At 40.4% G+C, this 24498-nt stretch overlaps 5 protein-coding genes across 6 annotated transcripts; 3 read left to right on the forward strand and 2 right to left on the reverse strand.

The window, feature by feature from the left end:
• The first annotated feature begins 42 nt into the window (after positions 1–42).
• On the forward strand, positions 43–759 carry LOC126614024 (60S ribosomal protein L39-1). Its single transcript, XM_050281663.1, has 3 exons — positions 43–183; positions 269–372; positions 488–759. The coding sequence occupies exons 1-3, from the start codon at positions 181–183 to the stop codon at positions 534–536; spliced, it is 156 nt and encodes a 51-aa protein (XP_050137620.1). The 5' UTR covers positions 43–180; the 3' UTR covers positions 537–759.
• Positions 760–2803: 2044 nt separating this feature from the next.
• Positions 2804–7759, forward strand: LOC126614023 (ATPase 8, plasma membrane-type). Of its 2 annotated transcripts, none has more exons than XR_007620252.1 (13): positions 2804–3079; positions 3228–3446; positions 3573–4025; positions 4193–4519; positions 4676–4795; positions 4887–5009; positions 5132–5236; positions 5342–5651; positions 5744–6258; positions 6358–6531; positions 6685–6867; positions 6974–7214; positions 7357–7759. XR_007620252.1 is itself a non-coding variant. In XM_050281662.1 (13 exons), the coding sequence occupies exons 1-13, from the start codon at positions 3032–3034 to the stop codon at positions 7451–7453; spliced, it is 2844 nt and encodes a 947-aa protein (XP_050137619.1). In that variant the 5' UTR covers positions 2804–3031; the 3' UTR covers positions 7454–7759. The 2 variants fall into 2 exon arrangements, 1 of the variants encoding a protein (XP_050137619.1); XM_050281662.1 differs by having other exon boundaries at positions 6974–7143.
• Positions 7760–14011: 6252 nt separating this feature from the next.
• On the forward strand, positions 14012–16711 carry LOC126614025 (uncharacterized). Its single transcript, XM_050281664.1, has 5 exons — positions 14012–14292; positions 14450–15158; positions 15513–15913; positions 16049–16147; positions 16250–16711. The coding sequence occupies exons 1-5, from the start codon at positions 14162–14164 to the stop codon at positions 16461–16463; spliced, it is 1554 nt and encodes a 517-aa protein (XP_050137621.1). The 5' UTR covers positions 14012–14161; the 3' UTR covers positions 16464–16711.
• On the reverse strand, positions 16681–19244 carry LOC126614026 (uncharacterized). Its single transcript, XM_050281665.1, has 6 exons — positions 18708–19244; positions 18110–18161; positions 17868–18014; positions 17650–17761; positions 17269–17395; positions 16681–17168 (listed from the first exon to the last, which is right to left on the reverse strand). The coding sequence occupies exons 1-6, from the start codon at positions 19085–19087 to the stop codon at positions 16712–16714; spliced, it is 1275 nt and encodes a 424-aa protein (XP_050137622.1). The 5' UTR covers positions 19088–19244; the 3' UTR covers positions 16681–16711.
• A 297-nt stretch (positions 19245–19541) lies between these two features.
• On the reverse strand, positions 19542–24452 carry LOC126614029 (DNA replication licensing factor MCM5-like). The gene is made up of 18 exons (XM_050281667.1): positions 24056–24452; positions 23808–23951; positions 23430–23609; positions 23228–23326; positions 23003–23139; positions 22800–22905; positions 22378–22509; positions 22228–22305; positions 21940–22044; positions 21705–21796; positions 21492–21624; positions 21304–21399; positions 21029–21123; positions 20843–20933; positions 20640–20749; positions 20396–20525; positions 20145–20246; positions 19542–19869 (listed from the first exon to the last, which is right to left on the reverse strand). The coding sequence occupies exons 1-18, from the start codon at positions 24341–24343 to the stop codon at positions 19786–19788; spliced, it is 2202 nt and encodes a 733-aa protein (XP_050137624.1). The 5' UTR covers positions 24344–24452; the 3' UTR covers positions 19542–19785.
• Between the last annotated feature and the right edge of the window lie 46 nt (positions 24453–24498).

Genomic DNA, 24498 nt, shown 5'->3' on the forward strand with positions numbered 1-24498 from the left:
CTCCCACGCTTTCTCAAATACGGTCCAATAGTCCATAAACCCATAATCTTAAACAGGCCCAAATGTCCAGTAAAACCCATCACTGTAAAACTATAAATTGCAAAACTCAGGAATTAGGGTTTCCCACTGCTAGAATTTTGTCTGCAAGTCGCTCCTCCGTTCAGAGCTCCAGCAGCGAAGATGGTAAGCTCTCTCTCTGACTGCATCTTCTGCTCCTCGACTTCTTTCTTCTTGTTCTGATGTTTGATATTGGCCGTTGGATTTGCAGCCGTCGCACAAGTCCTTCATGATCAAGAAGAAGCTGGCGAAGAAGATGAGGCAGAACCGACCCATTCCTCACTGGATCCGCATGAGGACCGACAACACCATCAGGTTCGGATCTTAGAGACCCCATTTGATTTCTTTTTTAATTTTTTACACTCGATTTATCTTTTTAGCTCTTGGAAATTTCTCCCGCCTGCTCTAATACGGCGTGGTGCTGCTTCAGGTACAACGCTAAGCGCAGGCACTGGCGCCGCACCAAGCTTGGATTTTGAGGTGGATCACCCGCTACTCTATATCTATGTGTTGGTCAAGATTTTAATTCTGAGAAACAGTTGGAAGCTTTTTATGTTTAATCAAATTGGGAACTTCCATGTAGTCCCGTGGTGGAGATTTACCTTATGAAAATGTTATTTGGTTTGTAGTTTAAGTGTATTTCCAGTAATGTTGGACCAATTTTTGAATTTAGATGAGTTAATTTGAATCATGACTTCTCAATGCTCTGTTTATGCTGTTTTCGATATTTGTTGGTGATGGCATGCCGGTCTTTCTTAATTTAATTCGATTGCGGATTGCCTGTACCATCTGATTAGTGAAATACTTGTTTGGATGACTGATTTGGCATGTTGTATTTGCCTCGTAATTCTTTATGAGGTGATGGGTATGGGTAGTTCATCGTTGCTTACTGTGATTGATATAGAATTTTGAACATGGTAGCAATGATTCCGTCCAGCCCTTGTAATCCATAAAGTTTTGGTTACGCAGATTAGTGCTTTGCTAAGATGTTCTGGTCAGAATATTTCAGTGTTTTGTTGGTTTTTGGATGCATTGCATAGATAGGCATGTTGATGATGAGCCATGGAATTGCGGGAACACTATGTTCTTTCTGTTTAGGTAGCTCGTTGTTCACTCTACGTAATGAAATTTAACATATAGTTAGCGGAATTATCTTGTCAGTTTACTGAACAAGTTGAGGTGAGAAAGGAATTGCCCTTTGGAGGGATTTTTCTAGTTTCTTGTGTGGATGTCAAATTGCTTTCCAAGGTGAAATTCGGCGTTATTTTCCCGGGCTGATTGAGCAGCTCCTGTTTTAGAGGAAAGTTGCACGAAGGATTACTTGGTTTTCATGCTAGGTTCTCAACTTCTCGTGTTTGCTACTCTATGGTGCTACCGTTCATCTGATTTTCTATGTTGGTTCATGTTACAACTCTTGCTTTAACTGTCGATTTATGATTGCTTCAAGGGTGTCGTGATTTCCTAGCATGTACTGGGACAGGAAGTTTGTGTTGCTGTTGGCCTTTTATTTCCTTTGGCACATACGCTGTTTCGAGCATGCGTATATGCACATGCTAAATTTTATGTTTGCTCTGCTCATGCGTGTCGCGGATCCCAGCACTATCACTGTGATTCTAAATTTAATTACCGTACACCTATGCTTCAATGTGTACCATATGTGCATGACGAGAATGATTTATATGGAACAGGTTCACTAGTATGTATTGTCTTTTATACAATAATGCATTGCTATGTGCATGTTTTTCTCCACATGGCAATGTATATTATTGGATTGGGATGCCATGCAGCGGTGGACTCGTTCTATGTAAGTTCTAGTTGTGTAAACAGAAAAAACCAAAAATCAAAAGTTAGCGCGCATTATGTAATTGGTTTAGCTAATTTCTTACAAATATGTTTGCATTGATTTAAGTTAATCTGGTTACGGTTTAGTAATATTCTTTTTCACTTGTAAATAAGAAGTTTTACGTTTGATTCTCGTCAAGAAGAATTTGAACCATATTATTGTGGCTGAGCTATTGCGAGGCTTAGTCCACTTCTGCACTCCACAATGAACAGACTTCCATTTTAGTCCTGATTGCAAAAGAAAATAAATATTTTTTTTAATTTAAACTCAGTAATTATCTTCCATGCTCAACTTGAAACTTTTATCACACAAACTTTATATTTTAATTTCAATTAGGAAACTGAAAACGAAATTCACATTAACAAATAAACCCACTGGTTCAACAAGTCACCCGACCGGCGAACTTCGTCCACCATGTCAGCAACTGGCTCCGATTCCGGCCGTCATCCGTTGCCAGTCGCTGTGTACACTCTCTCCCCGTCAACCTTGAAGGACTTGTCAGCAAGACCAAGTCCATTCGGTCCCCTTTTTTTTTGGGATCAAATCTTTGAATGATTTTATTTCTACTAGTTTTTTTCCTTCTCCCACCCACCTCCTCCCTCCTTCCCCCGAATTTGTTGTCTCTCTCCTTATCTCTCAGTTTCTCTCTCTAGAAAGATCAGTTTTGCTATGTTGTTCCAAGTAGGAGTACCCCGCAACTTGCGATGCATGAGTAGTTGTAAATATATCTAAAAGGAGCCAAATATGGCCGTGCAGTTTGGAAAGCCACAAAAATGTCTAACAAACTTATCCGAGGAAACCGAAACGGCGAAACGAAACTCCAAAACAAGAGCAGCAATAGACGGGCAGCCCTGCGTTGCCCCCCTCCTACATCTCCTATAAATTTCGAGGCGGCTGAGGGGCACAACTTAGGCCATCAGGGGAAAAAAGGGACAGAGTTAGGCTGCTGACAAATCCTATTCGTACTTTCTTTTACTTTCGGTTTCTCTCTTCCTCGTGTCTCTTCCGACGAGGAGGCCCAGAGGTTGAGAGCACTGCTTGTGGCGCATTTCGTGGTGGGGAAGCAGAGAAACAGCGGAGCTCTTTCCGGCCTGAGAGCCTAAGAAGGCGGTGTTGTGCCGTCGGTCAATCATGGCCAACATCTCCTTAGAAGACGTCAAGAACGAGAACGTCGACCTCGTACGTATTTGAGTTTGCATGATTTTACGTGGTGTCTTCTTTTTTTTTTTTTTTTTTTTTTTTTTTTTTTTTTTTTTTTGTTTTTTGAAGTTTCATGCAATGGTATGGTAGTGGAAATGTGTTTGATTTGTTTGTGTGTTTTTCGTAGGAGCGAATCCCCGTTGAGGAAGTGTTCGAGCAGCTGAAATGCACGAAAAGTGGATTGACGGCCGAGGAAGGCCAGAAGCGGCTGGAGATCTTCGGCCCGAACAAGCTTGAGGAGAAGAAGGAGTGCAAGGTCCTTAAGTTCCTGGGATTTATGTGGAATCCTCTATCATGGGTCATGGAGTGCGCTGCTATCATGGCCCTGGTTTTGGCCAATGGAGGGGTAATATTATCGTTAATCAATTTAATCAAACGAAGATAAATGATTTCGGCACTTCCTTTTTCTTCCCATGCACAACTTTTTTCTGGTCGTCGGATTAAATAAAGAAGAATGTTATGAACAATGCAGGGCAAGCCAACTGACTGGCCAGACTTCGTCGGTATTATGGTGTTGTTGCTCATCAACTCAACCATCAGTTTCATCGAGGAAAACAACGCCGGCAATGCTGCGGCAGCTCTGATGGCTAGTCTTGCCCCCAAGACTAAGGTCTTGAGGGATGGAAAGTGGGGGGAGCAAGAGGCAGAAATCCTGGTGCCAGGAGATGTGATCAGCATCAAGTTGGGAGATATCGTCCCAGCTGATGCGCGTCTCTTGGAAGGTGATCCTCTCAAGATTGACCAGGCTGCTCTCACCGGTGAGTCCCTTCCTGTTACCAGGAACCCAGGAGATGAGGTATTCTCTGGCTCTACCTGCAAGCAGGGTGAGATCGAAGCTGTTGTCATTGCCACCGGTGTCCATACCTTCTTCGGAAAGGCTGCTCACCTTGTGGATAGCACCAACCAAGTGGGTCACTTCCAAAAGGTAAGCGCATTGACGCGTTTCTCTTCGTTGTCAGTCATCGAATTTTATATAAAGTATTGTGTGGTATCTCAATCCAATCATATAACAGTGACAATGACATCTCGGTTCCATGGAAGTTTTTCTCTTTCAGTTCGGGGTGTGTTACTAATTTTGTATTGTCTTGGAAGGTGTTGACATCCATCGGAAACTTCTGCATATGCTCCATTGCTGTGGGAATGGTAATTGAGATCCTGGTGATGTATCCAATTCAGCACAGGGCATACAGAGATGGTATTGACAACCTGCTGGTGCTTCTGATCGGAGGTATCCCCATTGCAATGCCCACGGTCTTGTCCGTGACCATGGCTATTGGGTCTCACCGCCTTTCACAGCAAGGCGCCATCACCAAGAGGATGACAGCCATTGAAGAGATGGCTGGGATGGACGTCCTTTGCAGTGATAAGACCGGTACCCTCACCCTCAACAAGCTTACCGTCGATAAGAGTCTAATTGAGGTTAGTGTAATAACCCGAATACGTGCCATATTTCAGTATAATATTGACCTTAAATTCGAAGGCGTGACAGTCAGTAACCAAGATAATAGATATGATTATTTGCCTATGATTCTCGTTATGCTATCAGTACTTATTTTGGGTGTGAATATAATTCAGGTGTTCCCGAAGAACGTGGATAAGGACGGCGTGGTGTTGCTCTCTGCTAGGGCCTCCAGGGTCGAAAACCAGGACGCCATTGATGCCTCGATTGTTAATATGTTGGCCGACCCCAAGGAGGTACACAATTCAATCCATTTTTACTTCTCCTGCAGCAGCATGCCTGATTGAAGCAGCTCATCCTTATTTTGATTTGTTGATGTTTTTGTAGGCAAGAGCAGGAATCACTGAGGTGCATTTCCTGCCCTTCAATCCCGTCGACAAGCGCACAGCAATCACCTACATCGATGCCAATGGCGACTGGCACAGATGCAGCAAGGGTGCACCTGAGCAAGTAAGCCCTTGTACCAATAATATAGAGCACATTTTATTGACCTATGCCATCAGAACTCTGTACGTGAAGATTTCGAAGGAAGAAAAAAATATTGTTAACTAACCATTTTACTTGTCTACCAGATCATTGACCTTTGCGATCTCAAGGGAGAAACAAGGAAGAAGGCCCATGCTGTCATTGACAACTACGCAGAACGCGGTCTCCGCTCATTGGGAGTTGCTCGACAGGTGAATAACGGCGACGAAATGACTCAATGGTGTTTGTTGTGTTTTTAACCCCAGAAAGATGAATTTCCTGACATAAATTCGATTCCATTCTCTATGATTTTACAGACAGTACCTGAGAAGACCAAGGAGAGCGCCGGCAGTCCATGGGAGTTTGTCGGTTTACTGCCTCTCTTTGATCCTCCCAGGCACGACAGTGCTGAGACTATCCGCCGTGCTCTTGAGCTCGGTGTCAACGTTAAGATGATCACTGGTGACCAACTTGCCATTGGGAAAGAGACCGGTCGCAGGCTCGGCATGGGAACTAACATGTATCCGTCATCCACCCTTCTAGGACAGAGCAAGGACGAGTCCATTGCCTCCATGCCTGTTGATGAGCTCATCGAAAAGGCTGATGGATTCGCCGGAGTCTTTCCTGGTAACTAAAACACTATTTTTTCGAGTGCCAATAGCAGCTCCCGTTAGTGGTTTTAAACTTAAAACTAATGCACATATATTTATGGCGTACAGAGCACAAGTATGAGATTGTAAAGAAGCTACAGGAGAGGAAGCACATCTGCGGGATGACTGGAGATGGTGTGAATGATGCCCCGGCGCTCAAGAGGGCGGACATTGGTATTGCCGTGGCAGATGCAACTGACGCAGCCAGGAGCGCGTCGGACATTGTCCTGACAGAGCCAGGGCTGAGTGTGATTGTGAGTGCCGTCTTGACAAGCAGAGCCATCTTCCAGAGGATGAAGAACTATACAATCTACGCTGTTTCCATCACAATCCGTATTGTGGTGGGATTCATGCTCGTTGCTCTCATCTGGAAGTTCGACTTCTCGCCTTTCATGGTATTGGTTATCGCTGTCCTGAACGATGGGACTATCATGACCATCTCCAAGGACAGAGTGAAGCCGTCTCCTCTCCCTGACTCATGGAAGCTCAAGGAAATCTTCGCCACTGGCGTTGTCCTTGGAACCTACATGGCTGTCATGACCGTGGTCTTCTTCTGGCTTGCAAATAGCACCAACTTCTTCGGAGTATGTAAACAAACTCTTAGAGATCAAAAATCAAATGCCAACACTCAATTGATGATTTAAGTCTAATACAAATGCTAAAAAAATCTGTACTTTTTGCAGAAACATTTTGGAGTGCACAATATTTCAGACAACCCGAAACAGCTTAACTCGGCTATCTACCTACAAGTGAGCATCATCAGCCAAGCACTAATCTTCGTGACTCGATCAAGGAGCTGGTCCTTCCTCGAACGCCCTGGTCTCATGCTTATGGTCGCCTTTCTTGCAGCTCAGTTGGTTAGTATATGATTTTACCCTTTGAAACTCCATTTCCGTCTCACTTTATGTGCCACTTAGATTCTAAAAAATAAGTACTTCCGATACAGTTGGTAGTCTTTTTCGCTTTTCACCATAACTTACCTTGCTAATTTGGGGTACCTTTTTCTTCAGGTGGCCACGCTCATCGCTGTGTACTGCAGTTGGGGCTTTGCCAGAATCGAAGGCGTTGGATGGGGATGGGCCGGTGTCATCTGGATCTACAGCATCGTCACCTACTTCCCCCTCGATATCTTCAAGTTCATTATCCGCTACGCATTGACCGGCAAGGCCTGGGATACCATTGTCCAGAACAAGGTTTGTTTTTCATCTCTAGCTCTACCATAAAAACGTTACTCCTTTTACTCTTTTGACTCGTTTCCCGACCTAATGTTGCTTGCTTATGTTTTGTTTACGCACAAAGACTGCCTTCACATCAAACAATGACTACGGAAAGGGGGCAAGAGAAGCGCAATGGGCGTCAGCTCAGCGTTCGCTCAACGGTCTCCAGCCTCCGGAAGCATTGTTCCACGGCAACCACGGGGAGCAGGCGGAGCTAGCTGAGCAGGCCAAGAGGCGCGCGGAAGTCGCTAGGTAAAATGATGCTTCCTTGTACAAAAACAAAAAAAGGGCACTCAAAAAACAGCAGGATGCTTCCTATGTTGGTTCGTTCGAGGCCTATCCTTGGTTCATATGTTTTGAACAAATCGATACACGTATATACGCGAATAAAATAATATATTTTTTTAATTTTTTAAAGTATATTATTTGAATTTTTGCATCTGATGTTTTATATTATGCATGCAGACTGAGGGAACTGCACACGTTAAAGGGGCACGTCGAATCAGTGGTTAAGCTGAAGGGGCTAGACATTGACACCATCCAACAACACTACACTGTTTAGAACACTTTCTAAAAAGGGAAAGGTGGACGCAAGGAGTGCTCAGAAGAAGCTGCAACTAAATATATATATTTACAAATATATAGTATTTATATATATTCTATGTAATGAAAGTAGAGAAGGTAAATGCTGTGAAAGCCAGCTGAGTGGATTTGCCCTTATATTAGATATTGGAAAAAACTAAACCTCTTTGGGATGGAATGAAGATTAATTATTGGGGTTTTTTTATTTTTTTTATTTTTTAAGAATGAGGGGTTGTATTGCCTAGGAATCAATAATGCAAGAAGAATTTAGTAGTTCACAGTGAAATTATTCCAAGATTAATTATCATGCATGATTAACGAAATCTCAACCGAGTTCAAATTTTCTGTATTTATTTTGTATTTGGCCTCTATCATTAATTGACACGTCATTAACTTTATGATCATAAATTTAGCACGTGTCAATCAATGATAGAGGTCACAAACAAAATAAGTACAAAATATTTGATTCCATCACAAGTGTATTATAAATCTCTTTACTATAAATCCGTACTTAGATGCTCGAGGACAGACACAATATTCTAATTGACTAACCTAACAAGTTAAATTTTTTCATGTTTTATTGAATTTGAAAGGAAATGAGAAGCAAGCGTTAACCTTGTTAAAATGACACGAGATTATGCCCAACAATTATAAAATCAAAATAGCCGTCGTGTGCATATATGATATATATTATACAAACTTTGGATTTGTTTACTAACTAGTTATTTGTTGAGTTCAAATCCTCTTCCATTGATTTAAGAAAGAAAATAGCCTTCATCTTGGAAAAACAAAAACTTGTGAACTGTGTTTCGACCACTTTATTTATATGACAACTCTCACAAAAACGTAAAAACATATTTATTTTGATTCCACTAGACTCTACACCATATTACTTGTTGTAAGAACTGTCCTCGTCATGCTATTCTTATTATATTTGTACTACATTTTTAATAGATACAGAACTCCCATGTGTTAGCAAGCCTATATATATATATATGGATGGAAGGGAAATAGTTCATATTAACATGTTGCTGCAATCTAATTTCTGACAAAATAAAATTCTTCATAGAAACACATTTCTTCACCATTTTATCAATCGATTTGTTTCCCTTTCACTTTCCAAGGTTACAAGCAATACTGGGCAGAGTTGTCAACATAGAGCCAAGTAAAACTAAAATAGGGAGATTTTATTGATCTTGTGAAGTCGGTGCTACTTGACTCCACATTTTCGTAGGAAGTGATCCACAAAGCTAGAAAAACAAAAGGGACACTTTGGATGCGGTCCCTAGCTATCAATATTATTTGATTGAAACCTTGTTAGTTTTTAGTTTTTTATTGAGGTCCCTGATATTAATGTAATAATGTAAGTTACTATATTTTTTTAATTAAAAATTAAAAATTGAAATTTGTAATTGTTTGTATTAATGAGATTTTAAATACAACCCATAATTTATGGGATTAAAAATAATAAAATATAAATTATTCTCTGTATTATATTGTGTGTGTGTGTACATATATGTATGGGTACATTAACCAAAATTAACAAAAAAAGTTATTGTACCAAAACATGGATACATTCTCAAATCAACGAAAAAGAATGTACCCATATAAGTTTAAACATGGATTAAAAAATTTGAATGGATTTTATATTAAAAAAGGGTACATTTTACATATAACAAATTGATATATTTGAGAATGGGTACATTTAAGATTAAAAAAATTGAAAAGTTATATGAATGGGTACATTTAAGATTAAAAAATTGAGAATCTTTTTATATATAAAAAAAACTAATAGGTACAAACTTAATTTAATTTAATTTTTTATTATTTTGGAAATGTTTGAATTGAAAATTAATTAGAAGTTTAATAGAGGTGTGAGTATTAAACCCTAAATTAATTACTAATTTTTATATTAAAAAAATTATATAATAAACACGTAAATTCATTATCACATTAATGCTAGGGACTTGAATCAAAATTTGAGAACTAATAAGGTGTTAGTCAATGAACAGTAAAAACTAGGGACCGGATACTAATTTTTCCAAAACAAAATAACAAAAACAAACATTTAATATTTATTGATATTAATTAGGGTGAAAACCTTTCCTAAAAAGTAAAATACCTGCCAAAACGAAAAGCAAGACAATAATGTTATTTGTACAAAATTGATACACTTGCTAAGACATTATCTAATACAGTTTAACTCGATCATTGCATGTGCATGTGGTCTTATGCAGATATGTAGCTAGTAGATTACAACTATGTTTCCCCCATCGAACGTTTTGTTTATGAGGTTTTCTCCTTGCTTGCTATAGCCTTATGGATAGTAGTGGTGACAAAGTAGTACTACAAGGCCTGAGGCCACATAGATGAGAGAGGCCGTACATTTGAACCAGACAGGAAATGGGACTGACACGGAAATGAAGAAGGCAGTGATTCCGAAGAAGATCCCGAAATAATGGAAGAGATGAACTATTATCCGTGGAGAGTTGGAGTGTTGGATAAATTTGCTAACCATGATACAAGTAAAAGCAAGTAGGATTGCGAGACCGAGAAAGCAAAAGGTTAGAGGGAGCTGGTTGGAGTGAAGTTGGATGGGAATGAGAGCCATTCCAATGGCTGTCGACAAGCAATACGCCACGATAATCTTCTCCCAGTCAAAGTTGTGCTGTCTAGTCCTAGAGCTGGCAGCGGTGGCTGGCAGCAACGGTGGTGGTGGTAGTGGTGATGGTGGTTGATCAGTCGCTGGTACTATTGTTTCTGGGTCAAGATCATTGTCCAACGTGATGAAGATCTTGTTGAGTAGTTGCTGCAAAAATGCCTGAAGGCACTGATAAGCACTAGCAATATAGTAGTTCATACTTGTACCTGATAAGTATAACTCTACACAGCTGTGGATCGAGGGAAACTGATGGTTAAATTCTTAGTTCCATGAGAGAATTCATGGTGGATTTTATACACCTTGGGCAGAGCTTTACGCGTACAAGTAGAAAAAGGTCGTTGAGGATAGAAAAGGATCGTTAGAGAGAGTGAGAGAAAAGCCAGGGCGAGTCATCATGGAAAGTTGGGTGAGTTGAGAGAAAAGCCAGGGCGAGTCAACATGGAAAGTTGGGCGAGTTGAGAGAAAAGCCAGAGCGAGTTCACAGGTGGAGTTAGCCAGCGAGTACTTAGAGAGAGAGGATAGAAAAATGGTACTTAGAGAGAGCCTAAAGATCAAATTCATTTGCTTCGGACTGTCAGGAGCCTAAACAAATTCATTCGCTTCGGACAGTCAAAGTAGGGATGGGCAACGGTTATGGCGAGTAGGTAATAGCAGTTATTTACTCATAATCATTTATGTTCATGCTCACATAACAGTTTATCCGTTAGATAATTGCATAAACGGTTATACTCATACCCATAACCGTTTATAAATGGTTAACTATACACATAACCGTGTACCCATTTAATTATAACCATTAACCCATTTAACCATAATCATTTACTCGTTTATCATTTTTTTACCCATTTATCCCTTTTTCACCCGTCTACATGTTTTTTTTAACAACTTGAAATTTAAAAAAGAAAATTTTGTCATAATTTTCATTTGTTAAAAATTAAACACTGTTATAGGTATATTTTAGCTTGTATTTCCCTATTTTAATCATTTAAGTCCTCATACAATTCCAATAATTGAAATAATAGTTTACGAACGATATTTTTCTGCTACACTCAAGCAAGTCTTTAATTATAATCCATATGATTACAAATTAAAGCTTCTAAAAACAAAAAGTAATCATCATCTTGAATACTAGATGATTCAAAGCTCCAAAATATTCTAAAACTAGACACTTTCGAACATTAATGCTTTAGCACGTTCAATCACAAAGTCTCATCGACTCGTTGTCACCAAAGAGGCATACAAAAGAAAGAAATGTATAAATCGAATTAGTATCCTATTTAGAAACACCGATACTAATTAGCATGAATCCAACAGAGATAACACAAAAAATTTACATTGTACATTCAGTTATCAGAAGGAAAAAAAAGGAAAAAAAGCAAACAAAAGTGATCCTTATTCCTTAGTCCTCCACCTCTCTAATATATATATGTGAGCGTGTGTGTGCGCGTGCGTGTGTGTCCTTGTCATGCTATTCTTATTATATTTGTACTACATTTTTAATAGAGACAAAACTCCTATGTGTTAGCAAGCTTTTAATATATATATATATATATATATATATATATATATATATGTGGATGGAAGGGAAATAGGTCATATTAACATGTTGCTGCAATCTAATTTCTGACAAAACAAAATTCTTCATAGAAACACATTTCTTCACCATTTTATCAATCGATTTGTTTCCCTTTCACTTTCCAAGACACTATTTATTATTATTTTTTAGGTTACAAGCAATACTGGGCAGAGTTGTCAACATAGAGCCAAGTAAAACTAAAATAGGGGGATTTTATTGATCTTGTGAAGTCGGTGCTACTTGACTCCACATTTTCGTAGGAAGTGATCCACAAAGCTAGAAAAACAAAATAACAAAAACAAACATTTAATATTTATTGATATTAATTAGGGTGAAAACCTTTCCTAAAAAGTAAAATACCTGCCAAAACGAAAAGCAAGACAATAATGTTATTTGTATAAAATTGATACACTTGCTAAGACATTATCTAATACAGTTTAACTCGTAGTCTTATGCAGATATGTAGCTAGTAGATTACAACTATGTTTCCCCCATCGCACGTTTTGTTTATGAGGTTTTCTCCTTGCTTGCTCTAGCCTTATGGATAGTAGTGGTGACAAAGTAGTACTACAAGGCCTGAGGCCACATAGATGAGAGAGGCCGTACATTTGAACCAGACAGGAAATGGGATTGACACGGAAATGAAGAAGGCGGTGATTCCGAAGAAGATCCCGAAATAATGGAAGAGATGAACTATTATCCGTGGAGAGTTGGAGTGTTGGATAAATTTGCTAACCATGATACAAGTAAAAGCAAGTAGGATTGCGAGACCGAGAAAGCAAAAGGTTAGAGGGAGCTGGTTGGAGTGAAGTTGGATGGGAATGAGAGCCATTCCAATGGCTGTCGACAAGCAATACGCCACGATAATCTTCGCCCAATCAAAGTTGTGCTTTCTAGTCCTAGAGCTGGCAGCGGCGGCTAGCAGCAGCGGTGGTGGTGGTAGTGGTGATGGTGGTTGATCAGTCGCTGGTACTACTGTTTCTAGGTCAAGATTATTATCCAACGTGCTGATGAAGATCTTGTTGAGTAGTTGCTGCAAAAATGCCTGAAGGCACTGATAAGCACTAGCAATGTAGTACTTCATACTTGTACCTAATAAGTATAGCCCTACACAGCTGTGGATCGAGGGAAACTGATGGTTAAATTCGTAGTTCCATGAGAGAATTCATGGTAGATTTTATACACCTGGGGCAGAGCTTTACGAGTACAAGTAGAAAAAGTATAAGATGTTGGCAAAAGTAGAAGAGAGAGAGAGTGAGATGGATTGAGTGAGATGGATTGACGAAAGTATAAGATGGATTGGCGAAAGTATAAGATGTTGGCAAAAGTAGAAGAGAGAGAGAGTGAGATGGATTGAGTGAGATGGATTGACGAAAGTATAAGATAAGGGACTTGGATTCTCTGCCCTCCCATTTCGGTGCCTCCTCATGCCCTCCTGTTTTGTGTGGTCACGGTTAATCCATGCTAACATTTTATATTGTTTTTTATAAAAATAATAAGACAAAAAAAATAGTAATATAAAATATTGACGTGACTTAACCGTGACCACACAAACAGGAGGGCACGGGAAGGGCACCGAATTGGGAGGGCAGAGAATCCAAGTCCTAAGATAAGATGTTGGCAAAAGTAGAAGAGAGAGAGAGTGAGATGGATTGAGTGAGATGGATTGGCGAAAGTATAAGATATTGGCAAAAGTAGAAGAGAGAGAGTGAGATGGATTGGCGAAAGTAGAAGATGGATTGGCCAAAGTTGGAGAGAGAGAGAGAGAGAGAGAGATGGACTGGGTGTACCAATGGAATTTGGATTCGGTTCGGACAGTCACGATCGAGCCTAAAGATTTGAGAATTTGAGCCATTGATTTGTGTAAAGTGAATCAATAGAGTAAGTTAATGCAGTTTGTCAAATTTATTTTGGATGATCCGAATTTGAGCACTTGTTTTGGGAAGCCCAAAAAAAAATATCTTTCTATACAAATATAATATAAAAAATAGAAAGTTTTAATGAAAAGCCCATGATACCGTTCACTTTAACGAAAAACTATATTTTTACACTAAAAAGTCAAACCTGGTACTATTTACTTTATCCTTTATTTTGTCCTTATCATTAAAACTCAAAATTTTCAAACTTTTTTCATTAGTTTTTCTTAAAAAATATGGTAGCATTGCTCTCTGGTTAGTGGCTCTAATAGATATTTTTCTCATAATTTAAACCTTCGGGTCTCTTAGATAAAAACCCAGACAGATGGTAGAAGCTGATGCGACCACATGTCGATTGGCCTAATCCCGTTCCCGCCAGTTTCCTTTCCCGCCACTTTGCACCAATCCGCGAATGACATGTATAACCCCCCGCCCACCGGCCCACCGCATTCACTGGCAAACCCCCTCTCTCTTCTCCTTCCCTTTCCTCTCTGAGACTCTCTCTCCCTCTCTGCTTCTAAGCATTCCCTTCTAATGGCGACTGAGAAACTCACAGAGTACGAGCGTAAGAGGCTCGAGAACATCCGCCGGAACGATGAAATGATGTCTTCCCTCAAGCTCCAATCCATCAAAGCCCAAGTCTCTGTCTCCACCAAACGCCCAAGGTTCTTTCTCTCTCTCTCTCTCTCTCTCTCTCTCTCTCTCTCTATATATATATATATATATATATATATATATGTGTGTGTGTGTGTGAGTGTGCATCTATGGTAAAATCACGATTTTCTCGAAACCCCCATTTCTAATATCTGGTTATAATTATAGGGTCGAGACCAAATCGTACAATGTTAGTCCGAAGAAACAACCCAAAACCCAGACCCCAATTGTCATGAGGCGATCTTTACGCACGCGCGGGTTACCGCCCGATGCGAAGGGCCTAAGCGACGAGGTTCTCGAATCCATGGCCGAAACCCCGAATTCTTCGAGCCCATTGAAGGGGTTGCCTCGCTATTTGGGTCCTCTTAGCATGAAAGATGCCTACAGCGGAGTGTCAGATCGAGCTTTAATAGAAACAATTCTGGATATTTCGAAGAAGCCCCAATTGGATGCTTCAGTGAAAGGTGAAATTAAGGGCGAAAATGGCAGATTTGAGGGTGGCAAAGGTGAGAGCTTTTCGATTAACGAAGAAAATGAAGTTGAAATTGGTGAGAAGACAGAACCTCTGAGTGAGGGAATTGGTGGGTTTACTTGTGGTTTGGTTAAGAAGGAAGAAAATGAAGTGTGGAGTAGTTTAAAGGTAGAGTCTTTGACTCTAAAACCGGAGAATGTAGCGAGGGTTGTGCCCGGCAGGATTATGAATGTGAAGTTTTTTCCTTGTACTAGTTCGAATATGATTGCGGTTGGAAATAAGTATGGGAATGTTGGATTTTGGCATATTGATTCTAAGGAAGATGAAGAAAGCGGAATATATTTGTATCATCCACATAGTGGTCCTATTTCGGGGATTTTGATTCAGCAACATTGCATGTCAAAGGTAATTTCTATCCAAATGGTTCTTGTATGATAACAGTGTTGAGAGAGAGAGAGAGAGAGAGAGAGAGAGAGAGAGAGAGAGAGAGAGAGACGTTTATGTTTCCGATTCAAAAATGTAGGTTTAAGTTCTGTTAAATTCTGAGTTATGTTTCACACACTGTCACTAATATACTTTGTCCTGCTCAACTTCTGAGTAGTAATATAAGAAATTGAGTTTGGTAGCAATAAGGCAGAAATTCATCTTCCCGAAAGTTGGCACTGTTTTTCCGCATGCTTTTATGTGAGCAATCACTGGAATGAGTTCGAGTAACTCTTGTGATGTATGGTAACATATGGTTGTTGAGTTAAATTGCAGATCTTTACCAGTTGTTATCATGGCTATATCCGGTTGATGGATGCCGAGAAAGAGGTGTTTGATCTAGTACAATCCTGTGAAAAGCCTATATACTCTATGTCTCAACAATCGAAGGATCCGAACTGCTTATATTTTGCTGAGGGCAATGGAGGTTTAAGTGTCTGGGATCAGAGAACTGGAAGCTTCTCAAACCAGTGGTCTTTGCATGAATACCGAATCAATAGCATTGACTTTAGCTCAGCAAACCCTAACCTCATGGCCACTAGTTCCTCAGACGGAACTGCCTGCATTTGGGATTTGAGAAGTATTCATGCAGATAAAACTTTACGAACAGTTAGCCACAATAGGGCTGTGCATTCTGCTTACTTCTCGCCTTCTGGAGGGTTTCTTGCAACGACAAGGTATCCATCTTGCGCCTTTTTTCTTCCCACTGCATTGTTGTTCTATAATAGTAACGTTCTTAAGAGGTGATTAATGAATGAATTTGCATTGATCTCGCCTGCTGCGGTGTGACTAATTTCTCTGTCTTCGTGTAGTATTGACGATACAGTTGGTATATCGAGTGGAGCTAATTTCCAGGACACATCAATGATATACCATAACAATAATACCAGCAGATGGATTTCTAAGTTCAGGTATGGTTTTTACCAGTTTGTGAAATTTTGGAATGTTTATGACTTTCCTTTGCTAGAACGGGATCGCTTTCGCTTTGCTTCTGACTTTGAAACTGGAAACAGGGGAATATGGGGGTGGGACGACGCCTACGTCTTCATAGGCAACGTGAAAAGAGGAGTAGATGTGATCTCCCCAGCTGCAAGAAGAACAGTGCTCACTTTAGAGAGCCCGCACATGACTGCGATTCCATGTCGATTTGATGCTCACCCTTACAACGTTGGGATGCTAGCAGGATCCACAGCCGGAGGCCAAGTTTATGTATGGACATTGGGCTAGGAAATTCAGCTTCTCTGCTTGCACGTAGTGAAAACATGACAACTTTTGTACCTTGGAACTTTAATTGAGTGATGACGTGTAGCGCGAGCTATTTTGTACTTTCAACAGGTTACGTGGAGGTGGATTTGAACTTCTCTGGTCAACTGGCCTAATCCACGTATATTGTGACACGAGCATGTCCATGAACACATCGAACGAGGCACCTCGGTTCAAAGAATTTGAAAAATGAACGAGAAATTATGCATTAATTATTGTTTTAATTTCTTCCAAGAGGTTAATTCATGCGGGATTAATTCTTCATTACATGAAAGCACAGCCTGTGCCATCAACTTCCCAAGCCAACCATGGTACAACAATCCCCGTGAACCAAGCCCTCCAAATAACCAGTAGTTGGAGCTGCGGTTTTCGCCTATGATGTCATCGACACAGCCCAAAAGGGGGAGCGAGCCGTGAGGAGTGAGCGGCGGCATTGCCCTCAGGCCAGCCCTGGCTCCGGCAAACTTCCAATCTTTTAGGACAGGATAAACGGCTCGTGCCTTTGGCAGAAGCTCTTTAAGGGCTTCCCCAGATTCTTCTGCGGAAACATCTGGTGATGAATTTCTTGATTTCCATTCCCATGTCGAGCCCATGTATAAACTCCGAGGGCCTTGGACAGCAAGCCAAGCATCTGACAATATCGAGGGGCCGAGGCTTGGATACTCCTTGCTTAAACACAGAAATTCATCAAATGAGTTCCGTTTTCATACGTATAGCACAAAAATTTGGGCCATTCAGATACCAATATAAGGCGGAGAAGAAATTTTACCCTATATCATCAGGAAGCTGAAGATGTGCAACAACACCTCTGCATGTCCTCAACGGAAGCCTCCCGCAGAGCTCAGGAAGCATGTCTGCTTTGGCACCTAGGCATACTATTACTGCCTGGTACTCTCCTAAAATCAAACGTAATCAGACACTAACTAGATATGAAAATGATAAGTGCAATGAAATTACGGAACCCTTAAAAATTAAACTTCTGAAATGACGGAAGCTGCGTGTAACTGAATTTCACAGATTACTTTGCAAGGCTAACGGTAAGAAATACGGAGCACGAAACCAAATACATACAAACAACTTATTGGAGAGAGCCAAAGAAGTCCACGACATGAGCCTTAACAAAGCTTGAAACAATGGCGTTGGTCATTACCTTCCAGGTCTACGAGTTTGTGGACAGAACTCTTGTGCAAATGCAATTCTTTGACTCCGGAGCCAGAAGCACGAAGTTCCTTCACCAAATTTTGACATGCTAAGAACAGTGCCTGGAAAAATAACCATGACAACAAGAAATCAACAAAAACAAAAGGAAAAGCGTATCTACTAAAGAGATACGGGGGAAAGAGGGGTCAGCGGCTAAATTATCTGAACCTGTAAGTAGCGTTGAGGATGAATATTAACAGCTTCAGGCATATAAAAGGAGGCGTCAAGAGGTGGAGATATGCCAGGTACAAGATTTTGGGCAGCATCGTTGTCAAGGGTTTCTATTCGGCAACTAGCAAGGCAACTCTGGGCATTCTACTGACATAAATTGAGAAACACTAACATTACATTGAGGTTGAAAACTAAGTATCTGAAGCTGTTGTGATAGTAGAATGATGAGGGAGAATTACGTCTTTCAACAATACCAAGTTCTTCAAGCTCAGGGCTGGTCTCAAGATGCCCCTGAAGACAAGAAATCCAAAATCTCATGCCTATTAGCTAAGTTTTATACAAAAACACGAGCAAAATCGGAGATAAAAACTCTCAACAATCCGGTTGTCACTAGTCATTTACTAACCGATTATTAGAGCGAAATTTCTTGTTTCCGTTCTCTTGTTAGCAAGGTGGTTTTCTACAGTATTGAGCTTGAATTGTTTTCCTAGTGCGAAAAATCCGAAAATCAAACACTTTAAGATGTTACACACACTCAACTGGGCACAAAAAAAAAAGATTTCAACCTTAAGATAAAGAGTAAAAGAAACCTTTTCACAAAACGGTATTCTAAAGTACTCTAATCTACGGTATAGAATTCACACACTAGAAGAGAACACCATGACCAATTGACCTAATCCACGTCATCAAAACCCTTTCAAGATACACTAAAATGCGCACAAATGCTGCAATGCACGAATGATGTAGTAATCTAGAACACAAATATTTCAACTTTAATCGAATCGAAATTAAAATGAAGAAATTAAAAAATACTAAAATAATAAAAAAAAAGCGAACCTTCTTCTAACAATTGGCGTTGGGCCGTCAGAAGTTTGAGCAGCGGAAGCCACGGCGGCTTCAGCAGCGCTCAAAAGGTTCAAGGACTCACTCCAGCAGTCGGCAGCACGCCATAGAAGTTTGGCTTTAGGGGAATAAGGGTGAAGAAGCCCACCCGAAACCCCGGACGCGCCGCCGCCGATTCCAGCTTCATCGTATATGTCGACGCGGATGTTGGAGTCTTTCGGACTCTGCTTTAGCAAGTGCCACGCCACGGAGAGGCCGGCGAAGCCAGCCCCGAGCACTGCGTACCTCACACAACTCGGACTCAGATTCGGAGGAGGACGGTGGCGCTGAGTCAGAGAACTCGGTGACCCAACAGAACAAGAAGAAGAAGCCATCCTCCCCGTGCCGCCACCTATCCCCTCTTCTCTTCTTTTGTTTTCCTTTATTCAAAACAAGTCCATTTAAGTTTTCGCAAAATTTCACTTTCGTCCTCTTGTTTGTAGGTTAGGACTAGCATATTATTCTGGGACAAAGATTCTCTACCCTCATTTTTCCATCCTCATTCATCTTCTACTCTCACATTCTTTATTTTATCTTTTTCTTTTTATAAAAAATTAATATAAGATGTTGACGTGACTTAACCGTGACAGTTTATATAAAAGAAAAGGGAAGAAAAAAAAAAGAGGAAAGAGAATCATACTCCATTATTATGAGATGCCATAGTGACATCCCAAACCCGGACCAAAAACAAAACATCCCGTGTTTTAAGTTTCCCCGCACGTGTTCAAATTCGGACATCGCCATCTTAGCATTTCCGTTTCATACAAGTCTACACAGTTTTGTAAGGAGTTCGTATCCAAAGACGTCCATCAACTTTCATTAATTTCTCGTACGAAATTGTCACGTTCAAGGTACATGGAAGGGTAAACTTGGAGAAAACATGGTTTCACAATATCACTCTTTAAGTGCTCATTCCATTTCACATGGAAAAAAATTGGACGAAATACAAACTAATGCACAGCTGAGGCTCATTTGTCACTAAGATTACAGAAACAATAGATAACTGCCCTGTAAATGTGTAGGTAACAACTGTTTATGCTTTGCGTAAAATTACGCGTCTTTCTCTCTTGTATTCGACTTCATCCCTCTGGTGCATAATTATCAGAGCTCTTCTCACCTGCAAATTAGTAGTGATATCAATGAAAGCACCAAAAACCGAAAAGATGTTGGCGGAAGCAATCGCCAACTAGTTTCTAATGGTCCTCTAAGTTGAAATAGTCCTTTTTCAGATGTTTCATTTGTCCCAAAATCACACTATTGTATGTGATATTATCAATATTTGGAAGACGATTCAAACTGAGAGGCATCAAATCCAAATAATCGGACTTTTCCAGATTAGTTGCTCATGTGCGGAGGCAACTATGATGGATATTTAATCAAATTCGTACTTACGGTAGATTCATTCATCCCCATTCTTGTGAGCTCATCGATCAGCTTTCTCTCTGATATGTGGTTCCCAATGCCTACTCTTCTCCTTATCTGAGTTTCAGCTTGCTGTTGAAGGGAGAAAAATTAAGCGCGCGTTGGAAAAGAAAAGAGTATGAGAAAGATAAGAGAGAATGAAAATGATGTTTTATCTCTGATCTAGTCGCTTCTTTTGTTTTCTTGTAGGAAAAGATGACAATGAAGTGGTTTCTACTAACCTTAACTTCATTAGCCATCTCACCGGTAAGATTGACCTGCTGTTGTATTCCAGACTTTGCTGCGTCCATTGTGGCCGCATTGAATAGTCTTATTGCTTCACGAACATGCTCCTCAGTAGCTTCGTGGCGCCTGAATTTGACATTGTGGTTTTCAATACTAAAGTTCTAGTCCCCGTTCATGCTAATAAACATTACAACTGGAAGTCCTAACTCCTAAGCATCAATCAATATCACTAATACTTACAGTTGCATTTTTGCAAGGGCCTCACTCAACCTCACTATAGCTTCAAGCTGCCTTACGGTGATTGGCACTGCTGCAGCCTCCCCTGTTTCATTCGCTAGCTGTCTCATGTCCTATAACAAAATTCATGAAGATGATGTCAATTGGAGAATTTTTGGGTCGGCATCTGCTCAATCCTCACTATAATAAGTTAACAGCAAGAATACCTGTCTGATTTTCACGTAATTACTCTGCAGCTCTCTCGATGCAGTTTCTGATAAGCGCGGGTGACATTCAGTTCGACAATATTGTATGTACCTACAATGTCGCAAAGAAAAAGAATTCAACATCTCATTGATATTCCAATGGCAGCATTTTATAACGAATGTATGAACTTGGGTTTCAAAGTATACCTCTTCAGCCAATTCTCTTCTTTAGAAACTACTCTACCGTCACCCAGTGCTGCACCAGCAGAAGCATGAACCTTTATGATATGACTTGCTATAGTCTGTCATTGAAAAGCCGAGTCAAGCTACCGATGAAAAAGTAAGTACAATCAAAGTGGACCAGCAGTGACACTCAAAGATATAGTACATGTTAGGTGTTGAAATGCCACCTAAAAGAAAACAAGAATTGTACTCCCAAAGTACTTGAGCAAAACACTTCGAATTAGCAATATTAAAAATACCTTATCCTGACTGTACATTCTGATATCTTTAACAATGAAGATCAAGTCAAATCTCGAAAGAATTGTCGTCTGCAGATCAATGTTATCCTGAGCAGTCTGAAAGAAAGCAATTGTGTCAGTTAGTATTCAAAGAAGTCACAAGTTGCATCTAAGACTCTTAAATTAGATCAACTAGAATGGCAGTGTACCTTCAGATCGTCATAACGTCCAGATGGAGGGTTAGCAGCTGCAAGCACAGAGGTTCTAGAATTAAGAACGGTTGTTATTCCTGCTTTGGCAATGGATATGGTTTGCTGCTCCATGGCTTCATGAATAGCAACCCTAAGCCACAACAATGCAGTCTATTAGAACTCTATGAAAAACTAAGTTAAGCACATCAAGATCTATCCAGCTTGCATTACCTATCCTCTGATCTCATTTTGTCAAACTCATCAATACAGACAACACCTCCATCTGCCAAAACCATGGCTCCTCCTTCAAGATAAAACTCACGCTGCGTTGCACCAAGAAATTGAAATTAGAGACATTTTCCAAAGGAAAGGGACAACTACCTCACTAATATTTTGTGAAAGGCATTACAAAACTAGAGACAACAAGTATCGTTAAATTAAAATCAAAAGAAGATCAGGAACTTACAGAACTGCTATCCCTGATCACAGAAGCTGTAAGACCAGCAGCTGATGACCCTTTTCCTGAAGTATACACGGCCACGGGAGCTGTCTTCTCGACAAACTTGAGAAACTTTACAGATGATTAGAAATCAAATCAGCATGTGCCATGTGTAGCAATGGAAGAAGAGCATAAACTGTCTTATTCTCACATGGCTAGGAAAATAGGTCTGAAACTAAGCAGAGATTTTTCTGCGAAAAATTGTATACCGCCACTTAGATTGTGAGCCCATAAAACAAATATACGAGAACCAACCTGTGATTTAGCAGTAGATGGATCCCCCAAAAGTAAGACATTAATATCACCTCTTAGCTTCACACCATCAGGCAAATGCTGCTCACAGAAGAATGGTTTGTTACCATCAATAAACCACACAAGTACTAAAGACAAAAATTCAGGATATACCTTTCTAGATCCACCGAACAGAAGACAGGCCACAGCCTTCTTTACATCTGCATGACCAAATATAGAGGGAGCAATTTTCAGGCATATATTTTTATATGCATCTTCCGAAGCAAACTTCTTGAACTCTTCTATCTGCAAACATATGAAAAATGGTTGAAAAGTCATACTACTAGTTCTATAACAAAGCTTACTTCGATTAAAATATGACCAAAAAATAAAATAAAAAGATGAATTTATGATCATATACAGCTAAGGCTTGTGTTAGAGTAAACAATTATCCACCACACCAAAATTTACCGACTATCTAGCGCTTAAATACTCCATGAGGCGTATACTTACTAACGAGAACCGCACATGTGGAACACACTAGCAATGTAGAAAAGATGTTAAAGATACTCCCAAATATTGAGTTCAACCAATACCTCATCTTGCGTAAAAGCAGCAGGACCCCGAGTGTTGGCATCAGTTGCTTCTTCTATTCCTACCACTCTGATGTAAGGTTGCCTAACAGCAACTGCTCCTTTATGGCTACAGAGAACCGAATAGAGTAAACATCAAAGTTCAGTAGTGAAGAGCAGTATACAAAGACATTAAAATATTCATCTAAAGTTATAACAATCCTCACGATGTGGCAGAATTGGAAGCTTGATAGATGCTATAAATGCCCATGATGGTTAATCTTGTGCCAGGCACAATTGTCTGAACAAGATGACGATCCACGGATAGAAGCATATTTCTTGGAAGCTCTCCGGTAGGTACATCCTTCATAAACCAAGGGAAAAACAACTAATTATATCCAGATTCCATAATTCAACTTAAAATTCTTTTCCTTATAAATTAAGATCATCACCTCTGGATTCTCTTGCAATTTCAAGGTTTGCTGATCAACATACTTGCTCTTATCAGGAACCACAACCCACGGATCAAGAGGACAAGGTTCTTCTCCAGGCTAAACATTTCCAATCCCTTGCATTAGATTTCAAACTAGAAAAGAAAGATAATGCAAGAAAATGCCGAAAGAAAGGAACATAAGAACAAGGACTATAACAAACCTGAGGAATATGGTTGCAAGAGCGAGGGACGATTGCGCCACCAAGGCCTGGCCGGCAAGGTACCCTCTGCACATTTTTACAGTTCTTACACATTACAATCACATAAGTTGCCTTCGCCTTGACCCTCGAAGCAGCTATAGTGATCCCGGAAACCTTGATGAGTTTCGATATACATTGTGCCTACAATAATTTAAAAACTAAATTATGTAGCATAACCTAACCATAAAATCCTAATACACCATTCCCCAAATTCTCATTGCTCAAATAATTAACTTTTTATGTTCAGCTGAAATAAAAGTTTTATCATTTTCCCAAACTTTCTCATCAACCAAACAGAAAATACAAACACCAAGCAAAAAATTCAAAGAAAAAACCAACCCCAAGCTGGCGCATCGACGCCGGGTCTTCTTTGGAGGTCAGCAAGATCTGAACATCCTCAGGCACCCGTTCCTCCAATTTCCCTTCATTTCCGGGCACTTTCGTCTTTAAATTCGCCAAAACCTGACCGGCGGCGTTTTCAAACTACAAAACCCTCACAATTAAAACAATCAAAATTAATTAACAACTCAAAACAATGATTAATTGAAAACGAAGGGGGATAATTAGCAGATCGGTGAAGTGGTAACCAGAGGCAAGTAATCGGAGGGGGCAGAGCGGAGCTTTGCGACGAGGTCGGCGTCGAAGGAGTCGAGGTCTTCGATGTCGACGAGAAGGTACTTAGCGTTGTGGAGGAGGCTCTCCCTGTACGAAAACACATTTTTCTGTGTCTCGAAGCTACGGATGAATTCCTTGAATTTCTGGAGAACCGAGTGGCGGGTGGCGGCTGCGGCGTTGCTTCCGGCGTCTCCGCCGTCGCCGCCAAGCGACTGCGCTTGGTCGCTGTAGTAGATCGCTCCTTCGTCCCACCCTGACATGTCTCTACTCTCTCTCTCTCTCTCTCTCTACAATTACAGTGTTAACTCCCTCCTCCCACTTTCTCTTTCTAAAATGCTCCCACGCTGTAGGTCAAATTGTAGGGCACCGCGCGGAAGAGGAGCGCGCCATTTTGGCGGGAATGATTTGGCGGGAA

This window comes from Malus sylvestris, chromosome 2, assembly GCF_916048215.2.
Source record: "Malus sylvestris chromosome 2, drMalSylv7.2, whole genome shotgun sequence".
NCBI classification, from domain to species: domain Eukaryota; kingdom Viridiplantae; phylum Streptophyta; class Magnoliopsida; order Rosales; family Rosaceae; genus Malus; species Malus sylvestris.